Source organism: Vulpes lagopus, chromosome 11 (genome assembly GCF_018345385.1).
Source record: "Vulpes lagopus strain Blue_001 chromosome 11, ASM1834538v1, whole genome shotgun sequence".
Classification (NCBI taxonomy): Eukaryota; Metazoa; Chordata; class Mammalia; order Carnivora; family Canidae; genus Vulpes; species Vulpes lagopus.
The window spans coordinates 12,081,433-12,107,500 of record NC_054834.1 but is presented as its reverse complement, the minus strand read 5'-3'; the positions used below and the strand labels follow the sequence as shown (position 1 = coordinate 12,107,500).

At 39.6% G+C, this 26,068-nt stretch overlaps 1 protein-coding gene across 2 annotated transcripts in view; it reads right to left on the bottom strand.

The window, feature by feature from the left end:
- PNPLA8 (patatin like phospholipase domain containing 8) overlaps positions 1 to 25,540 on the bottom strand; it is a 50,675-nt gene extending 25,135 nt beyond the window's left edge. The window contains exons 1-5 of one of the 2 annotated variants that reach the window (XM_041722090.1): positions 25,401 to 25,540; positions 14,969 to 16,120; positions 14,665 to 14,814; positions 7,609 to 7,760; positions 3,303 to 3,397 (exon numbers count right to left, since the gene is read on the bottom strand). In XM_041722090.1, the coding sequence (XP_041578024.1) occupies positions 3,303 to 3,397; positions 7,609 to 7,760; positions 14,665 to 14,814; positions 14,969 to 16,030 (1,459 nt within the window). In that variant the 5' untranslated portion in view covers positions 16,031 to 16,120; positions 25,401 to 25,540. The remainder of the gene's footprint in view (positions 1 to 3,302; positions 3,398 to 7,608; positions 7,761 to 14,664; positions 14,815 to 14,968; positions 16,121 to 25,400) is intronic. The other variant, XM_041722091.1, reaches the window with a different exon arrangement.
- Between the last annotated feature and the right edge of the window lie 528 nt (positions 25,541 to 26,068).

Sequence of the window (26,068 nt, the reverse complement as noted above, 5' to 3'; positions counted from 1 at the left end):
AGTATATTGACAACTTAACAATTCAGTAAAATAATTACTCCTTTAAGTTGGTCTGGGGAACTAAAATAATGAAAGAAATTAGGGCTCTGGAATATCCTTTTTAAACAGCTGAGTTCACATCCTAGCTGCACTTGGTGGGACACACTGCCACCTAGTGTATCTAACTGGCCTAACCCTGAACTAAGGAGAAAAGTAGGGGAGAAAGCCTTGGGGGGATGACCTACACAGCCATCAGAGCTTACTCTGAGATTGGGAACAAAGGAAAACCAGGAACTCATTATCATAATATATTTTAAATATTTTATGTATTTTATTATTCTTGGTCTTAGTCTAGTAAAAGATAAAATAGCTTATGTTCTAAAAGAAACTGAATGGCAAAACTAGGCACACCAGGGTGGCTCTGCCTTCAGCCCAGGGACGTGATCCTAGGATTCAGGATCAAGTCCCAAATCGGGCTCCCTAAGGGGAGCCTGCTTCTCCCTCTGCCTAGGTTTCTGCTTCTCTCTCTGGGTTTCTCATGAATAAATAAATCTTAAAAAAATGAAAAAAAAAAAAAAAGAATGGCATAACTATATGATAGAATTTACTGTTTTCAATTTGCAGAAAATCTCTAATTAACACAAGAAATAACTTGCCAAAAAATTAAGTGCCTTTCAAGTAGAGCTACTATAAAGATGAGCAGATATTTTAAAACTAAATTTTATTGTACTGGTTAAGGATATCACTTATCCTTAAATATATTAACTTTACAAAAATTCTAAGTGCAAACAAAATTTCTACATTAGAATACATTCTCCTGGGATGCCTGGGTGGCTCAGCAGTTTGGTGCATGCCTTCAGCCCAGGGCGTGATCTTGGGATCTAGGGATCGAGTCCCACATTGGGCTCCCTACATGGAGCCTGCTTCTCCCTCTGCTTGCGTCTCTGCCTGTGTCTCTGCTTCTCTCTCTCTCTCTGTGTCTCTCATGAATAAATAAATAAATAAAATCTAAAAAGAAAAAAAACCAATATATTTTCCATTCTACAAATGGAAAAAAGAAAGGAAAATTACAGGCACTGTATCAGAAGTTAAGGCTAACATAAGCCAAAAGATACATGGAAAAAATACCTGATAAACATAGAAAGTGCGTTTTACATAAACTAATATTCTACTACATGGATGAATTGGATTTAAAATTCTCTTTATTGAGCATCCACCAATCAAGAAGTTAGCTTGTTTAACTGTTTGAATTGCTAAGAACCAATACTAAATTTAACAGGAATGGTCAGGGTAAAAACTTCAAAAAAACTACCAAAATTCATTAGCCCTAGGAAAAGTCTCTTTAAGAAAGGTTTCTCTAGGGATCCCTGGGTGGCGCAGTGGTTTGGCGCCTGCCTTTGGCCCAGGGCGCGATCCTGGAGACCAGGAATCGAATCCCACGTCAGGCTCCCGGTGCATGGAGCCTGCTTCTCCCTCTACCTATGTCTCTGCCTCTCTCTCTCTCTCTCTCTCTCTCTCTGTATGACTCTCATAAATAAATAATAAAAAAAAAAATTAAAAAAAAAAAAAAGGTTTCTCTAATTATATCAAATTGGGAAGTAAATATTATTTTGAGTCACAATGCATTTGCATTTTTAACATATTAAAATATCTCAGGGGTGCCTGGGTGGCTCAGTCAGTTGAGCATATGACTTGGTTTTGGTCTCAGGTTGTAACCTTGGGGTCATGAGATCAAGCCCTGCGTGGGGCTCCATGCTCAGTGTGGGGTCTCCTTGAGATTCTCTCCCTCTGTCCCTCCCCCTGCTTGGACTCACTTTCTTTTTCAAAAAAATAAATAAAATCTTAAATAAAAATTCTCAGAAGTACCTCTGTAAAGAAATCTGCATAACTTCCTTTAACCCAATGACTTCCTGTAACCTAAGACCTTGAGGAGTTAGTGTTCCATAGAACTTCATAAGAATCACTGATTCCTTAGGCTTTTGCATCATTCCTTTAATTGCTCTTCTTAAATTTCCAGAACTGAACATCTGATTAACATGCCCTTTGGGCATAACTGTCATACTTCACACAAATACTGTAGATAAATCATTTGATTTTGTTGCTAGTGGTCTTTAGAATTACTATTTTAATTCAAAAAAATGAGAAAAAAATAGAAATGAAAGGCTGTGAAGATAAACTAAGATGAAGTAAGAAATTATCAGGTCAAACAGTAAAATATCCAGCAAGGATCCACAATCCTAGTAGTCCTAGAATGTGACCGAGGTGGTAGCAACAGCAATGGGTGTCCTGAAGGGCGTAATGCATACTTGGGGTGGGTGTGGGCAGATGGGTGGGTGACAGAGCTGACCTACAGAAATAAAAAAACAAATACTCCTCTGATGGTGTCCCAATGAAAACTAAGAAATTTTTCAGTAACAACTGTATTCTAAGTTGCCAATTTCTTCTATGCAAACATGGAACTACAATTTTAAATGTACCCAGCAGTATTAAGAAGTAGGCTTTAAGACACATGGACTCTCACATTTATCAATTTAAATTCTGGCTTCAACTACTCAGATAAAAAATGATATAAGAAGCAATTTCTTGGGGATTCCTGGGTGGCTCAGCAGTTTAGCACCTGCCTTCAGCCCAGGGCCTGATCCTGGAGTCCCAGGATCAAGTCCCACATTGGGCTCCCTGAATGGAGCCTGTCCCTCTCTTTCTGTGTCTCTCCTGAATAAATAAATAAAATCTTTTAAAAAAAAAAAAAGAAGCAGCAATTTCTTCACTGAGGGACACGTCTGACAAAAAAGTAAAATCTCATCCATCTCCAACATTCTGTTGGTTCAAGTATAATTTAAGGACCTACCTTCTTCCAGTTCTTCACTTTCCTTGAGGTGACTATACTATAAAGCAGTAATTTGTAATTTGTGCTTGTCACCGTGGTTTATTAAAAACGTATTAAAATAACATTAAAAACCACTTCTTAGGGGCACATGGGTGGCTCAGTCTTGATTTCCAGCTCAGGTCATGGTCTTAGGGTCTTGAGATCAAGCCCTGCGTCAGGCTCCATGCTCAGCAGGGAGTCTGCTAGAGATTCTCTCCCTTTGCTCCCCATCTACTCCCCACCTGGCCCTTGCACGGGGACACACACTCTCTTTCTCTCTCTCTCTCAAAAAACAAAAAAACCCCTTTATTCCCAATAAACATTTTATAAAATCCATTAAGCCAATCAAAGGACTACTGATCATTAAAACATAAAACCAACACCCACCACGTCAGAGAATGACAGATTTTAATCAAGCGCATACTGCTGAGATGCATGGCTCTCATATAACAATTACCTGTGCTCACACCACAGATGTAATCAAAGAGCTGATGAACTGGCTTCTGAGTAAGTTCAACCAATTTTCGCAGTGTCTGAAGAGCAACCACACCCCTACAACAAAAAGGAAAAATGGAAATTCCTGTTTTAAGGAAATTAGCCTGCAAGTTGCTTTTCTATACTTATATGCTAACATGGAAACTGATCATATAAATTATCAAAAAAAAAATTGCCTGTTTTTAAGATCACTTACAAAACTCCAAAATTTAAATAATGATATAAAACCTGTTATAAAAGCAGGTTTTTAAATTTATATTAGTGTCTCTTTGAATAATAATACAAAGATATGCCAACATACTATTTTTTTTAAACACTCCAACTGTGGAAAATACTTAAAGCCTGCACTCACCAGTTCTGGAAAGACATGTATTAGTTTCTTCTCTCTACAGTGTTAAGTTGGCTACCAATGCTTCTATACAGTTTGTCTTCTGTATTTCACTACTCATACTTTCAAGCTTTCTTCTATTTATTCTTTTTTTACATCTTTCAACAACTTCAGGACAATGCCCCATATGAGGAATGTATTAATTTATGCTGCTGATTTTGCTAATTTGTGGATCCTTGCCAAAGGAAACAAACAGCTTGATGATGGGTGTGCTTGGATGACTCAGTAGGTTAAGCATGTGCCTTTGGCTCAGGTCATGATCCCAGGGTCCTAGGATCAAGCCCTGTGTCGGGCTCTGCTCAGCAGAGTCTGCTTCTCCCTCTGCCTCTGCCCCCTGCTCAAGCTTGTGCACATGCTCTCTCTGAAATAAATAAAAATCTTTAAAAGAAAAAAAAGCTTGATGATGAATGTGGATAATGAAAGAGGCTAGGAGATGTAGGCCAATTTAGGACGGATGTATCATGTGAACAATTCTGAACATTGGGAGAATATATAGAAACAATGAAATGGTCTAAAGCAAATACAAGATATGGGGCAAAGAGGTCCTTGTGGTAGTCAAGCACCACTAAATAAAATTTACAGTGCCAAACTGCTTTGATACTAATAGGAAATCACTAGAAAATAGGATTAAAGTAGAAAACCAAAGGCTGATTTGTTTTTGAAATTTTAAGTAAATTCAAAGTGAGACATGAAGAATTTGAGATAATGCTGGATAAATATACTTAACAAAAGAAAGAAAACATGCACATGTATACTCACACAAGAAAAAAATATTTGAAGACATAAATAAAAACATTAAAAAGAATCTGTACTATATTTTTTGTTTGCTTTTTTAAATACTTTTCTTTCTTCCCCTCCGAGTTTTACTTGTATAATCAGGAAGAAAACTATTTTAATATGCTATATTTATAAATTAATTCAGGTCAAATTAAAAATAAACACACTTGCCAGGTTGATTAAGCCTAACATTGTACCAGGCTCTCATATGCAAAGAAATAAAAGATATGGGTTCTTTTTCTCCCAAGCCCTCCCCTTACTCCTTTCAACACAAACTTCCCATTCTGGCTGCTTTCTCATGTTCCCCTAAAACAAGGCTTTTCAACAGCAGCGCGAGTGACATTTCGGGCTGGACAACTCTTTGCTGTAGGGCTATTCTGTGCATTGTAAGGTGTAAGCACCAACAGCCCTCTTCTCACCAAATTCAAGGGGCAGTCCCCCAGCTGCAACAACGAAGAATGTCTCCCGATGCTGACAAATGTCCTCTAGGAGACAAAATAACCTCCAGTGGAGAACTGCTGATCTAAACCTACCTTCCTCCTAACTCACTTCTAGATTTTCCCAAATGTCTTTACTCTGATTTCCACCCTGAACGACTAACAAAACTCCTATCCTATAAAATCAAGTACTTATTGGTGTCAAATCTCTTTTCAACATACCTCCCTCACTTCAAATTAAAGTTGAATGGTCTTGACTGTTCCTTCAAATGTCTACTCAAATGTTACTTCTTTAAAAAGAAGTCATAGTCACATTGATGCTTGCCGAAGGTGGTATGTGAGTGGGGTTGACAAAGTGGGTGAAGAGATCAGAAGTTACAAACATCCAGTTACCCAGTAAATAATATAATAAATAAGGATGTATGGTACAACATGGTAACACAGTTAAAATACTGTATTGCATATTTGGAAGTTACTGAGAAAGTTAATCTTAAATGTTCTCATCACAAGAATAAAGAATTTTTAACTGTGAGATGATGGGTGTTAGCTAGACTTATGTGACCATTTTGCAAAATATGCAGGTATAAAATCATTGTGTTGCAGTGACACCTGGGTGGTTCAGATGTTGGGCATCTGCCTTTGGCTCAGGGCATGATCCTGGAGTGCCAGGATTGAGTCCCACATCAGGCTCCCTGCCTGGAGCCTGCTTCTCCCTCTGCCTATGTCTCTGCCTCTCTCTCTGTGTCTCTCATGAATAAACAAAGTCTTAAAAAAAAATCATTGTGTTGTACACGTGGAACTAATATAAGTCAAGATCTCAATAGTTTTTAAAATTGAAAAAAAAAGTTATAGTCTTGATCATTCTCTAAAATAGCACTGTTACTCTTTACCACTTTGCTTTATTTTTCTTCATAGCACCCATTACCACTCAATAATACATTTTTGGTTATTTATTTTCTTTCCTCCTCTGAAATGCAAGTATCATGAAGACTTTGATTTTGTTTGTTTTCCTTGCTGAATGATTCCAGGATCCCAATCAATGTCTGGAACGTAGGTATGCACTCATTACCTGTTAGCTGACTCAATGACATCCTTTCCCACTGCCCTGAACCTAATGGCAGAGAGAACTGGCTTATTCCTGCTTAGTGAAATTCCTTACTCATTTAATTGCCACCCTCCTTACTTCTCATTACTTGGAACCAATTCTATGAACCAGAATGATTCTCTCCAATTCATGACCACTTCACCTATCATATGAAGACGTTCACCTTCTTGAACTAGTTCACTTCTGTAAGAAACATCCAAAAGATCTTTTAAGACTTTTCTCTTCTTGAGCATCTCCCTCTTCATTTGCCAAATACGCACCTCTACACTGCTGTGTGAAGTCTTATATTCAACATGTTCACATCACAACTGTCCTTCTCAATACCAATAGCCTCTTCCCATTTCCCTGCAACTGTCCCATCATCCATAGGGTCTGCATTTAGGACTGCTCTTGACCTCCTTCTACTATATCCAATCCCCCTTTCCAAAGCCTTCTTGCGTATTTTCCCTTTCTCCTTCTTCCCACTGCCACCACCTGAAGTTATTTTATTGTCCTTCGCCCAGGTTATTAAACAGCCTTCTTTCCTTATCACTCACACCTGCAATTCACATTGGTGTCACGAGAATCTGGCTGACATACAGGACTTTTGAATTTAACAAGATAAGGATAGTACTTGGACAGACAAAATAGTAACGGACAAGGCAGGTATATCAGAGAACAAAATCAGAGAGGTAAAGTAGGCTAAGAACAGGCAGGCCATGTACTATCAATTCAAGAGGTAAGAGTAGAGATGGCAGGAAACTAGAACCCAAGCTAGACACTTTGGGGGCAAAGACTAATACCAAGGAATCTAACCAACAAGTAGTAAGAAACTAGACAAACTAATAAGAAGCATGGATGAACTGCCAGTACTAAGAAAAGTTTGCTGGTGAAATCACCTCCTTCTGAGCTAAGAATGCATTAAATATCTCTTCGGTAGTATGAGAATTGGCATCTGCAAGTGACGACGTGGGGAGTCAGAAAGTTACTGATATAGACTCCTTTTATAACCATCACTTTATTAACTGACTAGCTGACTGGTAAACATGGGTTATGATAAATATAGAAGAAAGCTATTATTATAAAACATTGCTAAGATTTGAAGAGAGTCATGGTTGATATATCGCCCTAAACTACCAAGAAGGTCTGAAAAGACCAAACAAATAAATACTGGGTCAAATTAAAATGAAAGCAAATTGAGGGCAGCCTGGGTGGGTCAGTGGTTTAGCGCTGCCTTCAGCCCAGGGCGTGATCCTGGAGACCCAGGATTGAGTCCCACGTTGGGTTCCCTGCATGGAGCCTGCTTCTCCCTGACACTCTCTCGCACGCTCTCTCTCTATATATGTATTCTCATGAATAAATAAATAAAATCTTTAAAAAGGAAAAAAAAGAGCAAATTGAAGTATACTTTTAAAGAAGCTCTTAGATTGATAAAGTAAGAAATTAGGAAAAACTATTTATTTTTAAAATTTGTTTTTATAATGATATAGTAACTATAATTATATGGAATCAGTTAAAAAAAATTCCTAAGACTGAACTGGATCTATGGTTTAAAAAAAAAAAATCATTTTTCTAGCCTTACCTCGTTCCTCCACCATCAATTGTAAGAATTCGGATTCCTCTTCCTTTCACTGGATCAACATAACCAATTAAAGCCAAAGCTTCTCTAACTGCAGCCTGAAGAGTTTCATCCTTAATTTGTCTCAATCTTAATAAATATGGGATAATCTTTTCCTGTGTTGAAAGAAAAGACATTTTATTGCTGTTGTCAAATCAAGAGTGAAATGGTTCATGAGATACAGAGAGGCAGAGACATAGGCAGAGGAAGAAGTAGGTTCCCTGTGGGGAGCCCAACGCGAGACTCCAGGATCCAGGATCACGTCCTGCGCCAAAGGCAGACGCTCAACTGCTGAGCCATCCAGGCATCCTAAGAGTGAAAATGTTTATTTTAACCAACACCTGTAGATCTTCACATATAATCACAGGGCCAGTGATTATATTACTTTCTCAGTAATCTTAAAATGATAGATTACTTTCCAAATATTAATGTCAATTAACATTTAAAATACTTCTTCTTCTATCTAGGTTAAAAATTAACCTCAGTCCAAATATTTTCTTAAAGACACAATGCTTGGGTTGTCTAAGTGGCTCAATCAGTTGGGGTCTGACTCTTGATTTCAGCTGCGGTCATGGTCTCAGAGTTTTGGGGTCAAACCCAATAGGAGGGCTCCATGCCAGAAGAGTCTGTCTGAGATTCTCTCTCTCTCTCTCCCTTTGCCTCTCCCCTCTGTGCTGGTGCTCTCACTCTTCAAAATAAATAAATCTTTAAAAAAAAGATTCACTGCATAATAATCAGAAAAAATATAATTTGCTTACACAAATTTGTAAATATTAACAAACATTATAACAAACGGCTTTTACAACTTTATAAAATATTTTCTCAAAAAAAATAAATAAATAAATAAAATAAAATATTTTCTCTAAATCCTAAAGAGGAAACTGCTTCATAGTAGTACTGGGAATTAAACTTGTCATCAAAGGAAAAACATAAACCATCCTGTGTACATGAGATAGAAGGGTAGCTCTTACTGAAATATAAACCAATGTCAATAAATAAAACTAAGGTAGAAGGCAAGAGCTGATCATTTCAATAAATAATTCAAGTTCAGGGATCCCTGAGTGGTGCAGCGGTTTAGCGCCTGTCTTTGGCCCAGGGTGCGATCCTGGAGACCCGGGATCGAATCCCACATCGGGCTCCCGGTGCATGGAGCCTGCTTCTCCCTCTGCCTGTGTCTCTGCCTCTCTCTCTCTCTCTCTCTGTGTGACTATCATAAAAAAAAAAAAAAAAAAAAAAAAGTAAAATATTAAAAAAAAAAATCCAAGTTCATTACAATAACTCATTTAAACAAAACTAGGACTTTGAGATTCTAAGTGTTCAACTTCATATCGTTGATCAGAAGCAAGTGCTTAAATCCTAGGGTTCTATACTGAGTTTACCAGAGATTCTCTAGGTTCTGTACTCAGAAGTATCTTATCCGGTCAGTACCCAAGGTTAAGGGAATACAGCTGAGTAGCAGCTACACTTGTGCTATGTAACCTTTAGTAAATAAAAAAAAAAGAATTCCCAATGTATCATTCATTTTGTTTCTTTATGATAAATCAAATCTGAAATACTATTGTTCTAAATTCTTTTTCAGTCGTTTTTTGGCCCTGGCTAATGTTGAGCTCTGAGGCCCCACGAGGAGAACCTGAACAATGGTACAGCATGGGAATGTAAATTTCCATTTCTGGTTAGGACTGAACAGTCTCTTTCCACGAACAACTAGAAAAGTTTAATAGAAGACCAAAAAAGTGCCATCTGTTTAGCAGCATCAGAAGGCTGCTGAAGCAAAGAGGACAGGAGGGGCTAAAACGTGAAATGCGGGTAAGTGCTAAAAAGTGAGCTCGCAAAACTTTTCCATTTGCTGATTTGAGGAAGAAACAAAACACTGAAAACTGTGATGGTTCAAACAGCACCCAGAAATGGAGGACAGAGAAACCAGATGAGTTAAAAGGTAACTCAAATAGGTGCCTGGGAAGCTCTGTCAGTTAAGGGTTCTCTCCTGGTTTTGGCTCAAGTGGTGAGCTCAGGGTCCTGGGATCCAGCCTTGCACTGGGCTCTGTGCTTAGCAGGGAGTCTGCTTGAAGATTCTCTCTCTCTCTCTCTCTCTCTCTCTCTGCCCTCTTCCCAATTGCGTTCTCTTTCTAAAATAAATCTTTAAAAAGAAAAAAAAGGGTAACTCAAAGAGAAAATACATTTACAAAAAACATATACATTACTATTATATAGAGTATATGTCATATGTAGATTATTGTATATAATAACACCATATTATTAAAAAAACTTCTACCCATAATATATAAAGAAATTCTCCAAATCAGTAGAAAAGGCTGCTGAACCCAATTAAAAAATGTGTAAGAGCTGGAATAGGCACTTCACAAAGGAAATACACAAATGGCCAATAAACACTGGAAAAGGTGCTAACCTTCACTGTTACCAGAGAAATGCAAACTAAAGCCACAATTTAGTATCACTAAACATTCAACAAAATGGCTAAAGTAAAAAAGAAAGTGTTAGAAAGGAAGAACAACCAGAAGTATAAATTGGTAATAAACACTTTGTAAAACCATTTGGCAGTATCTTACTAAAGATGAAAACAGGTATACTTCATGACCAGGAATACTCCTCTTGGTTATACACTCCCTAAGAAATGAAGATCTGTGTTTTCTGAAAGATATCCCAGAAGCACTATTCCTAAATATTCCCAAACTGGCAACTATCCAAATGTCCCATCAGTAGTAAAATGGATGAATACACTGCCCTATATTCATACCACAGAATACACAATGAGTATGTTTCATAACCATACCCAACAAAGGTTCTCACAATGCCAAGTGAAAAAAAACATACATAAAAGAGCACAAGCTGTATCATTCCATTTGTTTGTTTTTTAAGAGATTTGGCAAAGAGCAAAAGCAGGGGGCAAGGCAGAGGGAGAGGGAGAAGCAGACTCCCATTGAGCAGGGAGCCCAATCGAGGGCTCAATCCCAGGACTCCAAGATCATGACTGGAGCTGAAGGCAGACACTTAACTGACTGAGGCACTCTCCATTTGTATAATATGCAGAAAAAGGAACAATCTATCCTGCTAAAAATCAGGAAAATTGGTCAATCTTTTTGGAGATAGTGATTCGAAGGGACATAAAAGGGGCTTTTTGGGTATGCAGCTACTATCATTCTGTTTCTTATACTGGGTGGGGGTTATGTAGTTATTTTCAATTTTGAAAATTCATAGAGCTGTATGCTTGCATATCCTTTTCTGCCCATGATACTTTTATAAAGAGTTAAAAAAAAAAATCACATGAATGAGCTTGGAGCCTCTACCACTCAAAGTTGAGACGAATTTAGCATTCAAAAAAAAGGGGGGGGGAAAAAAATTACTGAAACACAATTTATGAAAAACTAGGAGTTCATACTCATAGTTAAAAAAAGCCAAAAAAAATCATGACACAAATGAAGCAGCTTTTAAGGCATCTCTTTACTGTGAAAATTCGTGACTAAGTAAAGGAAATTAAGCATTTCTCTTCCATATCCTGTAAAATTGATCTTGGAGAATAACAAAATAGCTTTAGCTGATAAAGAAAAGCTCTACTTTTACTGAAGAATGTCAATTACAATGCTTAAGTGACAGAATTAGAAATTTATCCTTCTACAACCCTAATGAAATGATTAGTTCTGGGAACTAGTTCTGGGAACAATCAGGTTAATGGGTGATGGGATTATGGTCCTATCCTAAACACCAATGAGAGGATCACAGTCATCTCCCTAATCCCGTGGTCAACGTTAGCATTACTAATCATTTTTCAACCAATTATTCGAGTTCTGATAGGATGCAAGATGAAGCACATGACATCATATACAATATTGTCTAACACACGTTTAACTCAACCAAGTCTTTATGTTTATATTCCAGTGTTCAGCAAATAAAAGAGAATGAGGACTACATTAAATAACACCAATGAGAAAGAAGCCAGGTAAACTCAGAAAGTGAGCCATTCTATAAGATAACCAGCCTGGTCTCTTAGTTTTGAAGACGTGGGTAAGAAAGAACAGGACTGTAAGTGACTTAGGGGGAAAAACCAGATGACATGTATGGTCTAGACTACACCCTCATTTGGATCCAATCAGTTATAAAAACAACATTTTATATACTGAAAATTTACTGATGAAAATTTGATACACGAAAGGTATACATTACAAACTGCAAAACCAAAAAAACATATGACAAAATAGCAGTACACACAGAATGACTTTATTTTGGCATATCATATATACATATGTGTAGAAAACTTTCTAGAGAAATATTGTAGTAGACATTACTAATGTTCACCAATATCCAGATGCTCCTCCTTCCAGGCATATGAAGGCAGTCATCTCAGGCCCATGCAATTGGGCAAGATAGTAAGTTATGAGCAGAAAAAACCAGTGGCACTTTCTGCTGAAATACTCTTTTCCTGCTACAGTAATCACAGAGGCCTCGTATGGAAACATAGGAGAACAAGATCAAAGTAGCCCCCACACAGAGGTTCATTGTCCTGGAGAGTCACCTAAACTCCCAGGTGACTTTGTACAAGGGACTAATAAGCTTCTGTTGTGTTAAGCCACCTAGGTTTTGATATATTAGAGTTTAAGTTGGCTTAATCTAACTAATACAAATAGACACTAATACATTTACACAATGGTAATCTCTGGGTAGCAGAAATATGTTATTCTTATTTTCTTACTCTTGTTCCCTTTTTTCTAATTTTTTTTTTACAAAGCTTATGGTACTTTTTTGAAAAAAAAAATTATAAAAGGCTTTTTTTATTAAAATTGTGAAAGGAGACTACCTTCACCAACATGAAAAAAATCATCAAAGGCAGTTTCCTAGATGTGGCTGCCAAAAATGCAGCACACCAAATACATATACACAAAAGAGATTGGTTTATCAAAGACAATTCCCTCAATTTGGCCATCATAAATATAATACACAAAAGTGAAAATATTAATATAAATGTTTTAGAACAACAATTCTAGCAATTTTCAAAAGCTCAATTTTTTTCTAATAATGAAAAAGTTCACTGGGAAAATTCACCTTGAGAGTGTACATGTTAATATGTCTTAATTTATAAGATTCATTGTTTTTGAGATGCTTCTTATTTAGGGAAATAAGAACTTTTTACAGACTATCCAGACTTTCATTCATAGTTGATCTGAATATACATTCCAAAACACATGACTCCTTGGTATTTCAAGGGTCCTTAGATGTAGGATCAGTAATGCAAGAGCCCTCAAAGTTTCTATTAGCATGACTATTCATAACAGACTAAAACTGAAAAATTCCCAGCAATTCATCAGTAATACAATAAATAAATAAACAGATACATTCATACTATGGAATATGAAAGCAACAAAAAAAAAATGTTCTACAACTACCCCCAACAATGAGAATGATTACCACTGACATGAATTAAAAAAACCCAATCACAGGAATTCATGAAATGTACAAAAACAAGCAAAATTATAATCTAATCGAAACTAATTCTGGGAGATTGTAACTGAAGGGAGCACAAAGGAATCTTCTGAAAGTGCTGGTAAATTCTGTTTTCATCTGGGCGCCAGTTAAATAGCCACGTTTTGTTTGTGAAAAATTCATTGAACTTGATTCCAATAACTGCATATGTATTATACTTCAAAAAACCACTTTTTAAAAAGTTCTTTAGAGTATGCGTATTTTAGATTTCTGCTTTCAGCATATGCCTGCAATGTTAAATGGGCTTAAAAGCATATCTACCTTTGGAAAATTGTCTTGTAGTAAGAAATTAAGTATCCATGAAAGATAATCCCCAACTTAATGAACATGAAATTCTAAAGTTTAGCTTTATAATGTATAAATTATATAATATGAAACTACAGAAAGCTACCTTATTTAAAGACTTAGAGAACTCTTCAGCAAGATGGTTGTCAAAAAATGGAATATATATGAACTAAGTTGACTCAAAATTTTCTTTTTTTTTTTTTTTTTAAAGGGAGAAGTAGGCTCCCTGTGGTGAGCCCAATGCGGGACTCCATCCAGGGACTCATGGGACTCTGGGATCATGCCCGGGAGCCTAAGGCAATCGCTCAACCACTAAGCCACCTAGGCGTCCCTAACTTAAAATTTTCTGAATGGCAAGTTAAAAATAAGCATTAAAAGATCTCTAATCAAATGTTAACATTATCTGTTCATTACATATTTGTAAATTGTTCATTAAATATAACAAATAATCTTACTAACTAGCAGTGCAGAAGAGACTCACCCACATTATTCATACTTCATAGTATTTCTCTGAAAAGTCTGTTTAAATGGGTTTAAATTACCTTCAGTATTTTATGTTTGAAAAATCTGAGGCCAAGAAAAGCTATTTTATTAATATAATTACCAATCTAATTATCCCTCAGATCATTAAAATGTGATTTGCATGGGGGCCCCTGGGTGGTTCAGTGGTTGGGCGACTGCCCTTGGCTCAGGGCGTGATCTCGCAATCCCGGGTTGAGTCCCACATCGGGCTCCCTACATGGAGCCTGCTTCTCCCTCTGCCTCTGCCTCTCTCTGTGTCTCTCATGAATGAATAAATAAAATCTTTAATAAATAAATAAATAAAATGGGACTTGCAAATACAAAAAGATCATAAAATAAAAATTAGCAATGGTTTTACTTATAAATTACATCTCTTGTCTTAAAGGAGTAGTTACATAGTATAAACACATTTAAGAAAAATTTGGCAACTATCAGCCAATTCAATGAGCCCACAGAGATTTATCTTTTATTCTAAAATGTTTAATCTCTAAGTATAGATAGTAGCACCAAAAGCATAAATTTATCATCATAGAATATGAGTATTTAGGATAATATATATCACAGAATGTGTCAATTACTGAATCTATAAACATCATGTGTATGATAAAAACCACAAAAATATTTAAATTAAAAAAACAAAAGGTATTGCCTTCTCCATTTTAGAAAGTATATTGGTATTTTTATTCCAAGACGAAACCAGATTAAATAAATTAGAATTACCTTGACAGCCACTCCTTTTCCTTCAGGAAATTCTAGAAGGTGAAAAGTCAGTTCTTCAACCCTGTTAATGCAGAGCTTTGGGTCAGTTGTTCTTCTCAATGCTTGAACTAATGCCCGGGTTCTATTATCAATACTCACTCTTGCAATAATCTACAAAGACATATTAAAACATACATGATTAGAATACAAAACTGCTCTAGTAATACCAACAAATGATTAAAGTTTCTTAGGTTCCCATACGGAAATGAAGCTTATGCATTTGACAAAAATGTAAAACTTCAAGCCACAGTGATGAAAAACTTGCCTTTTCTCGCTGAAGAGATAACCGCTTTTTCTCCTCCACATTCTTGTCTTTGCTGACAGATTGCTCAGCTTTAATAACCTCTTCCTGTTCTTCTGGCTGACTCTTTGAATCATACTTTAATTTGGGGACAAGTCCACCAATATAACCACCTACTAAAGCCTGGACACCTTCAGTAGGACGAGAAAGAAAGTTAGCAATACTTTGTTTAGTAGAAACTGGAAGAGCCTCTGGTGTCCCACTGGTACTTGCAGGCTTGTCCACAGAATATACAGAAGATTCTGAATCTAGCTTATCAATCAGGATGCCAGGATCTGGAGAGCTTGCTTTCTCTTCTTCAACCTTTTTATCTTCAAGTTCTGATTTTTCCTGGAAATGTTTATTTTCCTTGTTTTTAGACATTCTTGCCTCACGTTTGAAGTATGAGTTAATATGATTTGATAAAAAATAGAATGACTCTCCAAATCTTGTGGTTATACTACTTGTGTAACGAAAAAGGCTTTGTTTACCTATATCTTCATCTTTACCTAGAATATAACTTTGCTTCTCTGAAAAAGAATTATTTTCCACTGATTTGTCACTGTATTTTTTCAGAGATTTGATGGCTTGTTTAATACTCTTTTGTTTTAACCAGCCACTATCTGATACTTTTCTTAATATTCGAGAACTTGGCTTAAATTGAGCTAAACGTGAGATCATTTCATTCTGCGTACCAAAAACAGCCTTTGAAACAGAGTTCAAAGTACTTTTAATACGGGACATACGAATGCTCACTTTTGTAAGTCCCTTGGGAGTAGAAGTGCTAAGTTTCAAAATTCCAATATGTAAACCATGGTTGCTTGGAGAGTGACAGTGATTGCTGCAAGAATGGGCTTCACTTTTAGTCAATTTACATCTTGTTTTGCTTCCATGAAAACCTCTTTGTAGACTGAGGTGGCTTATCCTCCAGTAATGTTTAGGTGAGCACAAGAAATGCAGCTGCTTGCTTCTCTGCTTCCCACAAAGACTTCTTGCATTACTAAGGAGGTAAATATAATATATATCTATAGTCAAATTAATAGACATAACTTAAAAATCATTTATTTTCTATATGTTATGATTTTCACTTCATTCCTGAATGCTTCATTTAAGAAATGCCATAATTCATGGTCTTACCTGAAACGGCAAAAAAAAAAAAAAATAATTAGGATTTAAAGTAAAATTGAAGCTGGGTATAAGATAAAATACATTTCTACTTGAACTAAACTCAGCATCTTGTCTCAAAAGGAGACAGAATAATGTGTTTCCATTAGGGATAATGCATTTGGCTTTTAAGCTCACAGAAAACCATTCATTTTTTAGTACAGAATTCAGTGAATAATTAGTAGGATGTTTTATGAGAACTAATTTACAGAAGCTACCCAACAGATAAATTTTCATACAACACATAATTGAATATATAATTTAGATACTAAGCTATTTTTCATCCTTATTGTTAAAGTCTGGATAGTTTATGTGACGCTGGACTTTGAGTTTTCTGAAAGAGTCAAGTTTCAAACTACCTTGTTCACTGTAAACCATTTATAGAATATTTTGTCTATGGCCGACTTGGCGCTAGATGCTGACACCACAAACAGGAGATGAAGGAACTTTCAGTCTTGAGCTACAGATAGCCATGTAAAAAAACGTTTCACTACCTAGTTGTGTTTATTAAATCAAAGAAGTCTGACTATGCACTAAGAAGCTATGTGCCACATATACCAGACAAGGGGTCATAATCACAATATAAAAAGAATGCAAATAAGAGAGAAAAGATTGGGATCTCTGGGTGACTCAGCGGTTTAGTGCCTGCCTTCGGCCCAGGATGCATGATCCTGGGGTCCCGGGATCAAGTCCCGTGTTGGGTGGGCACCCCTGCGTGCAGCCTACTTCTCCCTCTGCCTGTGTCTCTGCCTCTCTCTGTCTCTTTCTCTGTGTGTGTCTCTCATGAATAAATAAATAAAATCTTAAAAAAAAAAAAAAGTAAAGATTAATCTAAAAGAAAAATAGGCAAAGGACAAAAACAAGCCAGTCACATTAGAATAAATACAAACAGTAAAATTATAAAAACATCCTTCACCAAAAAGAAAAAAACCAATTAAAAGATATTTTGTTCTTTCAATAGGTAAAAATATAAATGACTGATAATATCCAGTATTGATAATGGGCTGGAGAAATGGGACACACAGAGTTATTTGACAGTATCTAATGAAATCTTAAATACTAATATATATATATATATATATATATATATATATATATTAAAGATTTTATTTATTCATGAGAGACAGAGAGAGAGGCAGAGACACAGGCAGAGAGAGAAGCAGGCTCCATGCAGGAAGCCCGATGTGGGACTTCATCTGGGGACTCCGGGATCATGTCCTGAGCCAAAGGCAGATGCTCAACCACTGAGCCATCCAGGGGTCCCTCTATCATCTATTTTTTGATCAGTAATTTCACTAAAACTCTATTAAGGACCCTAGAGATATGATACTCTCATTAGATGCAGAGAAAGCATTTGACAAAATACAGCATCCATTCCTGATCAAAACCCTTCAGAGTGTTGGGATAGAGGGAACTTTCCTCGACATCTTAAAAGCCATTTACGAAAAGCCCACAGCAAATATCATTCTCAATGGGGAAGCACTGGGAGCCTTTCCCCTAAGATCAGGAACAAGACAGGGATGTCCACTCTCACCACTGCTGTTCAACATCGTTCTGGAAGTCCTCGCCTCAGCAATCAGACAACAAAAAGACGTTAAAGGCATTCAAATTGGCAAAGAAGAAGTCAAACTCTCCCTCTTCGCCGATGACATGATACTCTACATAGAAAACCCAAAAGCCTCCACCCCAAGATTGCTAGAACTCATACAGCAATTTGGTAGCGTGGCAGGATACAAAATCAATGCCCAGAAATCAATGGCATTTCTATACACTAACAATGAGACTGAAGAAAGAGAAATTAAGGAGTCAATCCCATTTACAATTGCACCCAAAAGCATAAGATACCTAGGAATAAACCTAACCAAAGAGGTAAAAGATCTATACCCTAAAAACTATAGAACACTTCTGAAAGAAATTGAGGAAGACACAAAGAGATGGAAAAATATTCCATGCTCATGGATTGGCAGAATTAATATTGTAAAAATGTCAATGTTACCCAGGGCAATTTATACGTTTAATGCAATCCCTATCAAAATACCATGGACTTTCTTCAGAGAGTTAGAACAAATTATTTTAAGATTTGTGTGGAATCAGAAAAGACCCCGAATAGCCAGGGGAATTTTAAAAAAGAAAACCATAGCTGGGGGCATCACAATGCCAGATTTCAGGTTGTACTACAAAGCTGTGGTCATCAAGACAGTGTGGTACTGGCACAAAAACAGACACATAGATCAATGGAACAGAATAGAGAACCCAGAAGTGGACCCTGAAATGTACGGTCATCTAATATTCGATAAAGGAGGAAAGACTATCCATTGGAAGAAAGACAGTCTCTTCAATAAATGGTGCTGGGAAAATTGGACATCCACATGCAGAAGAATGAAACTGGACCACTCTCTTTCACCATACACAAAGATAAACTCAAAATGGATGAGAGATCTAAATGTGAGACAAGATTCCATCAAAATCCTAGAGGAGAACACAGGCAACACCCTTTTTGAACTTGGCCACAGTAACTTCTTGCAAGATACATCCACAAAGGCAAAAGAAACAAAAGCAAAAATGAACTATTGGGACTTCATCAAGATAAGAAGCTTTTGCACAGCAAAGGATACAGTCAACAAAACTAAAAGACAACCTACAGAATGGGAGAAGATATTTGCAAATGACATATCAGATAAAGGGCTAGTTTCCAAAATCTATAAAGAACTTATTAAACTCAACACCAAAGAAACAAACAATCCAATCATGAAATGGGCAAAAGACATGAAGAGAAATCTCACAGAGGAAGACATGGACATGGCCAACATGCACATGAGAAAATGCTCTGCATCACTTGCCATCAGGGAAATACAAATCAAAACCACAATGAGATACCACCTCACACCAGTGAGAATGGGGAAAATTAACAAGGCAGGAAACCACAAATGTTGGAGAGGATGTGGAGAAAGGGGAACCCTCTTACACTGTTGGTGGGAATGTGAACTGGTGCAGCCACTCTGGAAAACTGTGTGGAGGTTCCTCAAAGAGTTAAAAATAGACCTGCCCTATGACCCAGCAATTGCACTGTTGGGGATTTACCCCAAAGATTCAGATGCAATGAAACGTCGGGACACCTGCACCCCGATGTTTCTATCAGCAATGGCCACAATAGCCAAACTGTGGAAGGAGCCTCGGTGTCCACTGAAAGATGAATGGATAAAGAAGATGTGGTTTATGTATACAATGGAATATTACTCAGCAATTAGAAACGACAAATACCCACCATTTGCTTCAACGTGGATGGAACTGGAGGGTATTATGCTGAGTGAAATAAGTCAATCGGAGAGGGACAAACAGTGTATGTTCTCATTCATTTGGGGAATATGAATAATGGTGAAAGGGAATATAAAGGAAGGGAGAAGAAATGTTGGGAAATATCAGGAAGGGAGACAGAACATAAAGACTCCTAACTCGGGGAAACGAACTAGGGGTGGTGGAAGGGGAGGAGGGCGGGTGTTGGAGGGGAAGGGGTGACGGGCACTGAGGTGGACACTTGATGGGATGAGCACTGGGTGTTTTTCTGTATGTTGGTAAATTGAACACCAATAAAAATTAATTAAAAAAAAAAAAAAAAGGACCCTAGAGAAATACTTGTATAAGAGTGCAAAAGTATATATACACATTCCCTAATGCACTGCTTGAAATAAATAATAAAACAATGAAAAACAATTTTAAAAGTCTTCTAGCAAGGGATGGCTCAATAAATTATTATTATTATTAATAACCCAACAGAATGAGTTACCATATAACATTATGTAGCAGTTAAAGGAAACCAGATGATCTACATATCCTTCATGTACACTACAGAGAAAAAGACTTCCTGCACTATACCATGTGGAGATACAAAGAGGTAAATAATATGTTAGGTAATGAAAAAAAGCAAACCAATACGTGCAATTTAAATGTGCATGCGTGCACCCACACAGATTCTGAAAGGATAAGCAGTAGTCTTTTTCATTCTCATGAACCCAGGAGTGGAATCAAAAGAGAACAAGGATAGAGGCTTTTCCATTTTCCTTTTGTACTAGTCTATATTTTTTTACAATGAGCAGGTATTACTTTTGTAATTAGAAAAAAGCAGAAGAAAAGAGAAGAAAAAGAAGTTTAGAACACTTTAACAGATGGTGCCATGTAAATGGTCAAAGTAGATATCCAGGTAAGTCCCTCCCACCCCCCAAAAACGACTAAAAACTGGACAAAGTTAAAAAGGAATACATCAAGTGGAAAGTTGGGAAAAGGAGAGAATTTTAGATAATGTGAAAAAGTTAAAAAGACAAAAAAGCATATAGGAAAGCATACGCCATATGAGCAAAAATGGCAAGAAGTTTCACCTAGAGAGAGTAATGAGAATAATGACGGAAAGGTAGAAGACGATATGGCAAAGACGATTTTGGAGCAGATTATGAAGGCTCTTACAAATCTTGCCAAGGATATTAAAGATCAAACTGTCCGTAAAGTATTTAAGTAAAGGAATGACACGAGGAAGAGGATTCTAGCAGATCTCTGACAGAATGGAACAGACAAGGCTGAGAAAGATAGAAACCCAGAACCTACCCTGACTGTTCAGATTACAGTCTGAACGAAAATCTTTCCAATCACATGTCAACGTCTTATTTCAAAATACCCAATTTTACAGAGGCAGACAGGAAAGAAACCTACCTCTCTGCTTGAATTCCTCAGGACTTACAATCAAAGAATAAGCTGAATTAACATAAAAGTCTCACAATCAACAACACAGAAATACTTGACAAAATACAATTATAAAGTACCTGTGAGTCAAAAGCCATGCTCAAAACCAATAATGGACTCCTACAACTCAACAAAAAAATCAAATAACCCAATTGAAAAAATGCCCAAAGAACCGGAATAGATATTTCTCCAAAGAGGATATACAAATGGCCAGCAAGCATATGAAAAGATACTCAGCATCACTGATTCGTGAGAGAAATGCAAATCAAAATCAAATGAGAGATCACTTCAGACTCATTAGCATGGCTATGATTACAAACAAACAGAAAAGAACAGGAGTTGGCAGAAATGTGGAGAAGTTAGAACCCTTGAGCACTGTTGGTGGGGCTATAAAATGGAGCAGCTGCTAAGGAAAATAGTACTGTGATTCCTCAAAATATTAAAAATAGAAGTACCAGATGATCCAGCAACCCTACTTCTGGGTATACATCCAAAGGAACTGAAAGCAGCGTCTCAAAGAGGTACTTGCACATCTGTGTTCATAGCAGCATAGAACAGCAGAGGTGGGAACAGCTCCAATGTCCATGGAGAGATAAAGAGATAAAATTTGGTATTTACATACAATAGAATATTATTCAGCCTTTATAAGGATGGCAATCCTGTCACATGTTACAACAGGGATGAACTGTAAGGACATTATTTTAAGTAAAATAAGCCAGTCACAAAAGGACAACTACTGTATGATTCCACTAACACCAAGTATCTAGAGGATTCAAAGTCGCAGCTATAGAAAGCAGAGTGGGGGTTACTAGAGATGGGGGGAATGGGGCAAAAGGACAGAGTTTCAGTTCACCAGATGAAAAAGTACCGGAGATTGGTTCTACAACACTGAGAGTGTCTCAAATGCCACTGAACCACAAACTTAAACAGGGTTAAAATGGTAAATTTCAAAATACATGTTTTTATTACAATGAAACAAATCCCAACAGTGGTAAATCCATAGTTGAGAAATCGCAAGTCTGGATTTTCTTCAGTCACAATGCAGTGAAGGGTGCAAAGACCCTAAGCAAATGAAAACTAGTCAGGGCTGGTGAACCCCAAGGGGCCTCAGCAGAACCAACTGAAAGTACCACGAAAGGGGGTGCCTAAGTAGCTCAGTCCATTGAGCTTCTGACTCTTGGTTTCAGCTCAGGTGGTGATCTCAGGGGTCCTGGGACTGAGCCCCTCCCCTCCTCCAAACTGAGCTGGGAGTCGGCTTGAGGTTCTCCATCCCCCTCTCTCTACCCCTCCCTCGCTCTCATGCACTCTCTCTCTCTCAAATAAATCTTTAAACAAAACTACCACAGAAGAACATTTCCAAAACTCAGGGCAAATGGGCTATTTTACTTGACATGATCAAGAGAAGAATGGAGTTGACATTTTACTAGAGACCTGAACTGAGTAAAGCAAATTATTAAAATCTGGGGAAAAAAGCATTCAAGGCAAAGGAAAAAGCATCCAAGGCTTTGGAGACACCAGTGAGCTCTGTCTCCTCAAGACTAATAAGGACAACCAGGTTTGGTTGACAGTAAGTAAAAAACAGGGGAAATGGTGGAAAAATGGGTCCAGAGTCAAGCAGAAGACAGCTATACAAGCCTAGATTATAAGGGGTCTGCATTGTGTCTTTCCAATGACATAACTCACATGACCAATTACGAATATACCTAACACCAAGGCACTGAAATACAGTAGATAAAGAAAAAAAAGGAACAATTACAAGAAGACTAGACAATTTCATGATGTTTTAATACACCTCTCTTAGAAATTACAATTATCAAGCAAAAATTAATAAACAGAGAGAACTGTCAGTAAAATCAACAGGCTTAATTTAACTGCTCCCAAATCACAACAGTAGTAAATGCAGATAAAAGTTTTGAGAGTAAATTCAGCTGGAACAAAAGTTAGACTGAAAAAAGTAAGAGAAGAATGTCAGGTGGGAGGTGCCATCACCTACTGGGAAAAGAGCTGGGAAGACTCGAGTACCTATTTACAGGGTAGTATAAATACAGTGGGAAGAATAAATACAATCAAGGCTTAGATCAACCTCTAGGGAATGCAACTGTGCTTTAACTGGAGGAAATAAAGGAATTGCTGGCTGGAGGCTCAGCTAAGGACAGAATGAATCTACAGGGGACTTCCCTTGATTACTGCAAAAATGCAGGCATAAACGGACAAGGGTTTGAATTAAGGTAATGGTACTGTACTGGAGAAAGGGTTACTTCGAGCCACACTTTCAAAGTGGGGAAACAATAAAACACAGGAGTTGGTAACAGGAAAGAATGAGATAAGGAGATGTCAAGACAACAGGGAGAATAAATAATAAAATCTCTTGGATGAAGTAACATGGGACATTCAAGTGGAGATGTACTGAAGGACCACAGCCTGTGGTTTTTGTCTGGAGTTACCAGCACAGCGGCAGCTAAAAACCTAAGACTGGATTTACAAACAAAACAAAACAAAACAAAACAAAAACCAAACCCCTGGGGCAGCCCGGGTGGCTCAGTGGTTTAGCGCTGCCTTCAGTCCAGGGCCTGATCCTGGAGACCCATGTTGAGTCACACCTCAAGCTCCCTGCATGGAGCCTGCTTCTGCCCCTGCCTGTGCCTCTGCCTGTCTCTGCCTCTGTGTGTGTGTGTGTGTGTGTCTCTCTCTCATGAATAAATAAAATCTTAAAAAAAAAAAAAAAAACCTTTATAGTAATAATTCTTGAAATTAGGGGATATCACAGCTCCTCTTCCTTGAAAAATGGTTATTTGCATATATACACGGTATTTTCCATCAACTTTCAGAATATTTATGAGCCTAATAAAATATTCTTTGGATTAGAAATTTTAAAACTGGTTTCTTTAGAAAGAAGAACAAGGATAGAACCTTGACTGATGTCCAGGATTAGGAAGAGGAAGTCTTCCCAGGAAACAAGAAAAAAAAAAAGGCACAGGTAAAAAGGTAAAAATCAAGGTAATGGAAACCAACACAACAGCAAGTTCTAAGAAGTGGATAACGAACAAAATAAAATCTGTAACAAGGGAAAGAAAGATGAGAACCAAGACACGGAGTGGCAGGAAGGTGTCCGGGGCTGAGCTCTAAGTGACCTTTTCACAAATACGTGTTCCACGAGTGAGGCAATATGTACCCTTCAGCACAAGGCCTGTGTCATTACCGAGCAAAAGAACAGCTCGGTACAGGCTGTACTTTCATCGACTCTGCAAGGGATGCAAATAAATACAGAAACCAGTCAACTGAGCTTTTCCCTCGACTTCACTATAAACATGTGCTCCGAGATTTTATTTATCTACTTAAAGATTGTATTTAGTTATTCATGAGAGACACAGAGAGGCAGAGACCCAGGCAGAGGGAGAAGCAGGCTCCATGCAGGGAGCCCGACGTGGGACTCGATCCGGGACCCGGGTCACGACCTGGGGCGAAGGCAGGTGCTAAACCGCTAGGCCACCCGGGCATCCCAAATTAATGCATTTTTTTAAAAAAATATTTACTCATGAGAGACACACACCGAGAGGGGGGAGGGAGAGAGAGAGAGAGACCCAGGCAGAGGGAGCGGCAGGCTCCATGCAGGGAGCCCGACGTGGGACTCGATCCCGGGACCCGGGTCACGACCTGGGGCGAAGGCAGGTGCTAAACCGCTAGGCCACCCGGGCATCCCAAATTAATGCATTTTTTTAAAAAAATATTTACTCATGAGAGACACACACCGAGAGGGGGGAGGGAGAGAGAGGCAGAGACACAGGCAGAGGGAGCGGCAGGCTCCGCGCAGGGAGCCCGACGTGGGACTCGATCCCGGGACCCGGGTCACGACCTGGGGCGAAGGCAGGTGCTAAACCGCTAGGCCACCCGGGCATCCCAAATTAATGCATTTTTTTAAAAAAATATTTACTCATGAGAGACACACACCGGGGGGGGGGGGGGGGTAGAGAGAGAGAGAGAGAGACCCAGGCAGAGGGCGCGGCAGGCTCCGCGCAGGGAGCCCGACGCGGGGCTGGTCCCGGACCCGGGGTCACGCCCTGGGCCGAAGCCGGGCGCCCCGCCGCTGCGCCCCCGGGGGAGCCCCTCTCCCGGGATCTTCCTACAGAGCTAAAAAGCAAGATCCACGTTGAGAAAAAGTTCGATCCGCAGGCACCACGACAGCAGAGCGACGTTCTCTAACAGGCACGAGTCAGCCGCGCGTCTCCTCGACATAACCGCACGGGCCGGGAGCGCACCCGGAGGCCCGAGGCCCGAGGCCAGGCGGGCTCCCTTCGCGGCTCGGGCCAACCGGCTCCCGAGCCCGGCGACCGCGAGATGCCCACGGTGCCGCCGCGTGAGCGCGCCCCGGGACCGCAGGACGCGCCTACCCCGGCCCCGCGGCGGCCGCACACGCTCGGGGCGACGAGGCCGGGCCTCCTCCGAGCCGCGCGCCCCCGACCGCCGGGACGAGGCCGGACGGGCCCCGGGACCTCGCGGCCCCCCGCCCCCCGCCGCCACTCACCGGGATGAGGCCGCGGCTACTGCGGCGGCAGCGGCGACGCGCCCCCCCGCGACCCCGACGTCCGGCCCGGCCCGGCCGCATCAGCTGAGCCGCCGACACAAACAGGAGAGCGGCGGCCGCGGCGCCACCCCCTCCGCTCGGGCCCGCCCCGGCGGAAGTGACGCACGCGCGGGCCGCGCCTACCCGCCCCGCCCCGGGGCTGGGCCTCCCTGTCAGTCACCGCCTCCTGGCCGAGACGTGCGCCACAGAGCATGCGCGTGCGAGGGCCGGAGTCGCGCGTGCGCGTGCGCGCTGAGTGCGCGGGGCAGGGGGCGGGGCTGCACCGCCGGGTCCCCGGGGCGGGGGCTGTGAGCGTGCCGTCCGGTCGGCCGCGCTGCGGACTGCGTTACACCGCGGGGGGGCGGGGGGCGCCACGGTGCGGGGCTCCGACCCCCTGCTGTCGCCTTCCCCGGGCCGCGCCACACCGACGGGGAGCGCTTACGGTATCCGCATGCATCATCCGGGGGAGGTCAGCCCGTGACACCGCCTCAGTCCCACGAAGGGCCCACGCTGCACACCTGACATTCTCCGAATTCTGACATTGAGTGCGTCTGAGACGAGCAACCTACAGCCTTAGGGCAGACGCCTACATCCGTGAGCCAAGAATTCCTTTTACATGTTTCAGTGGT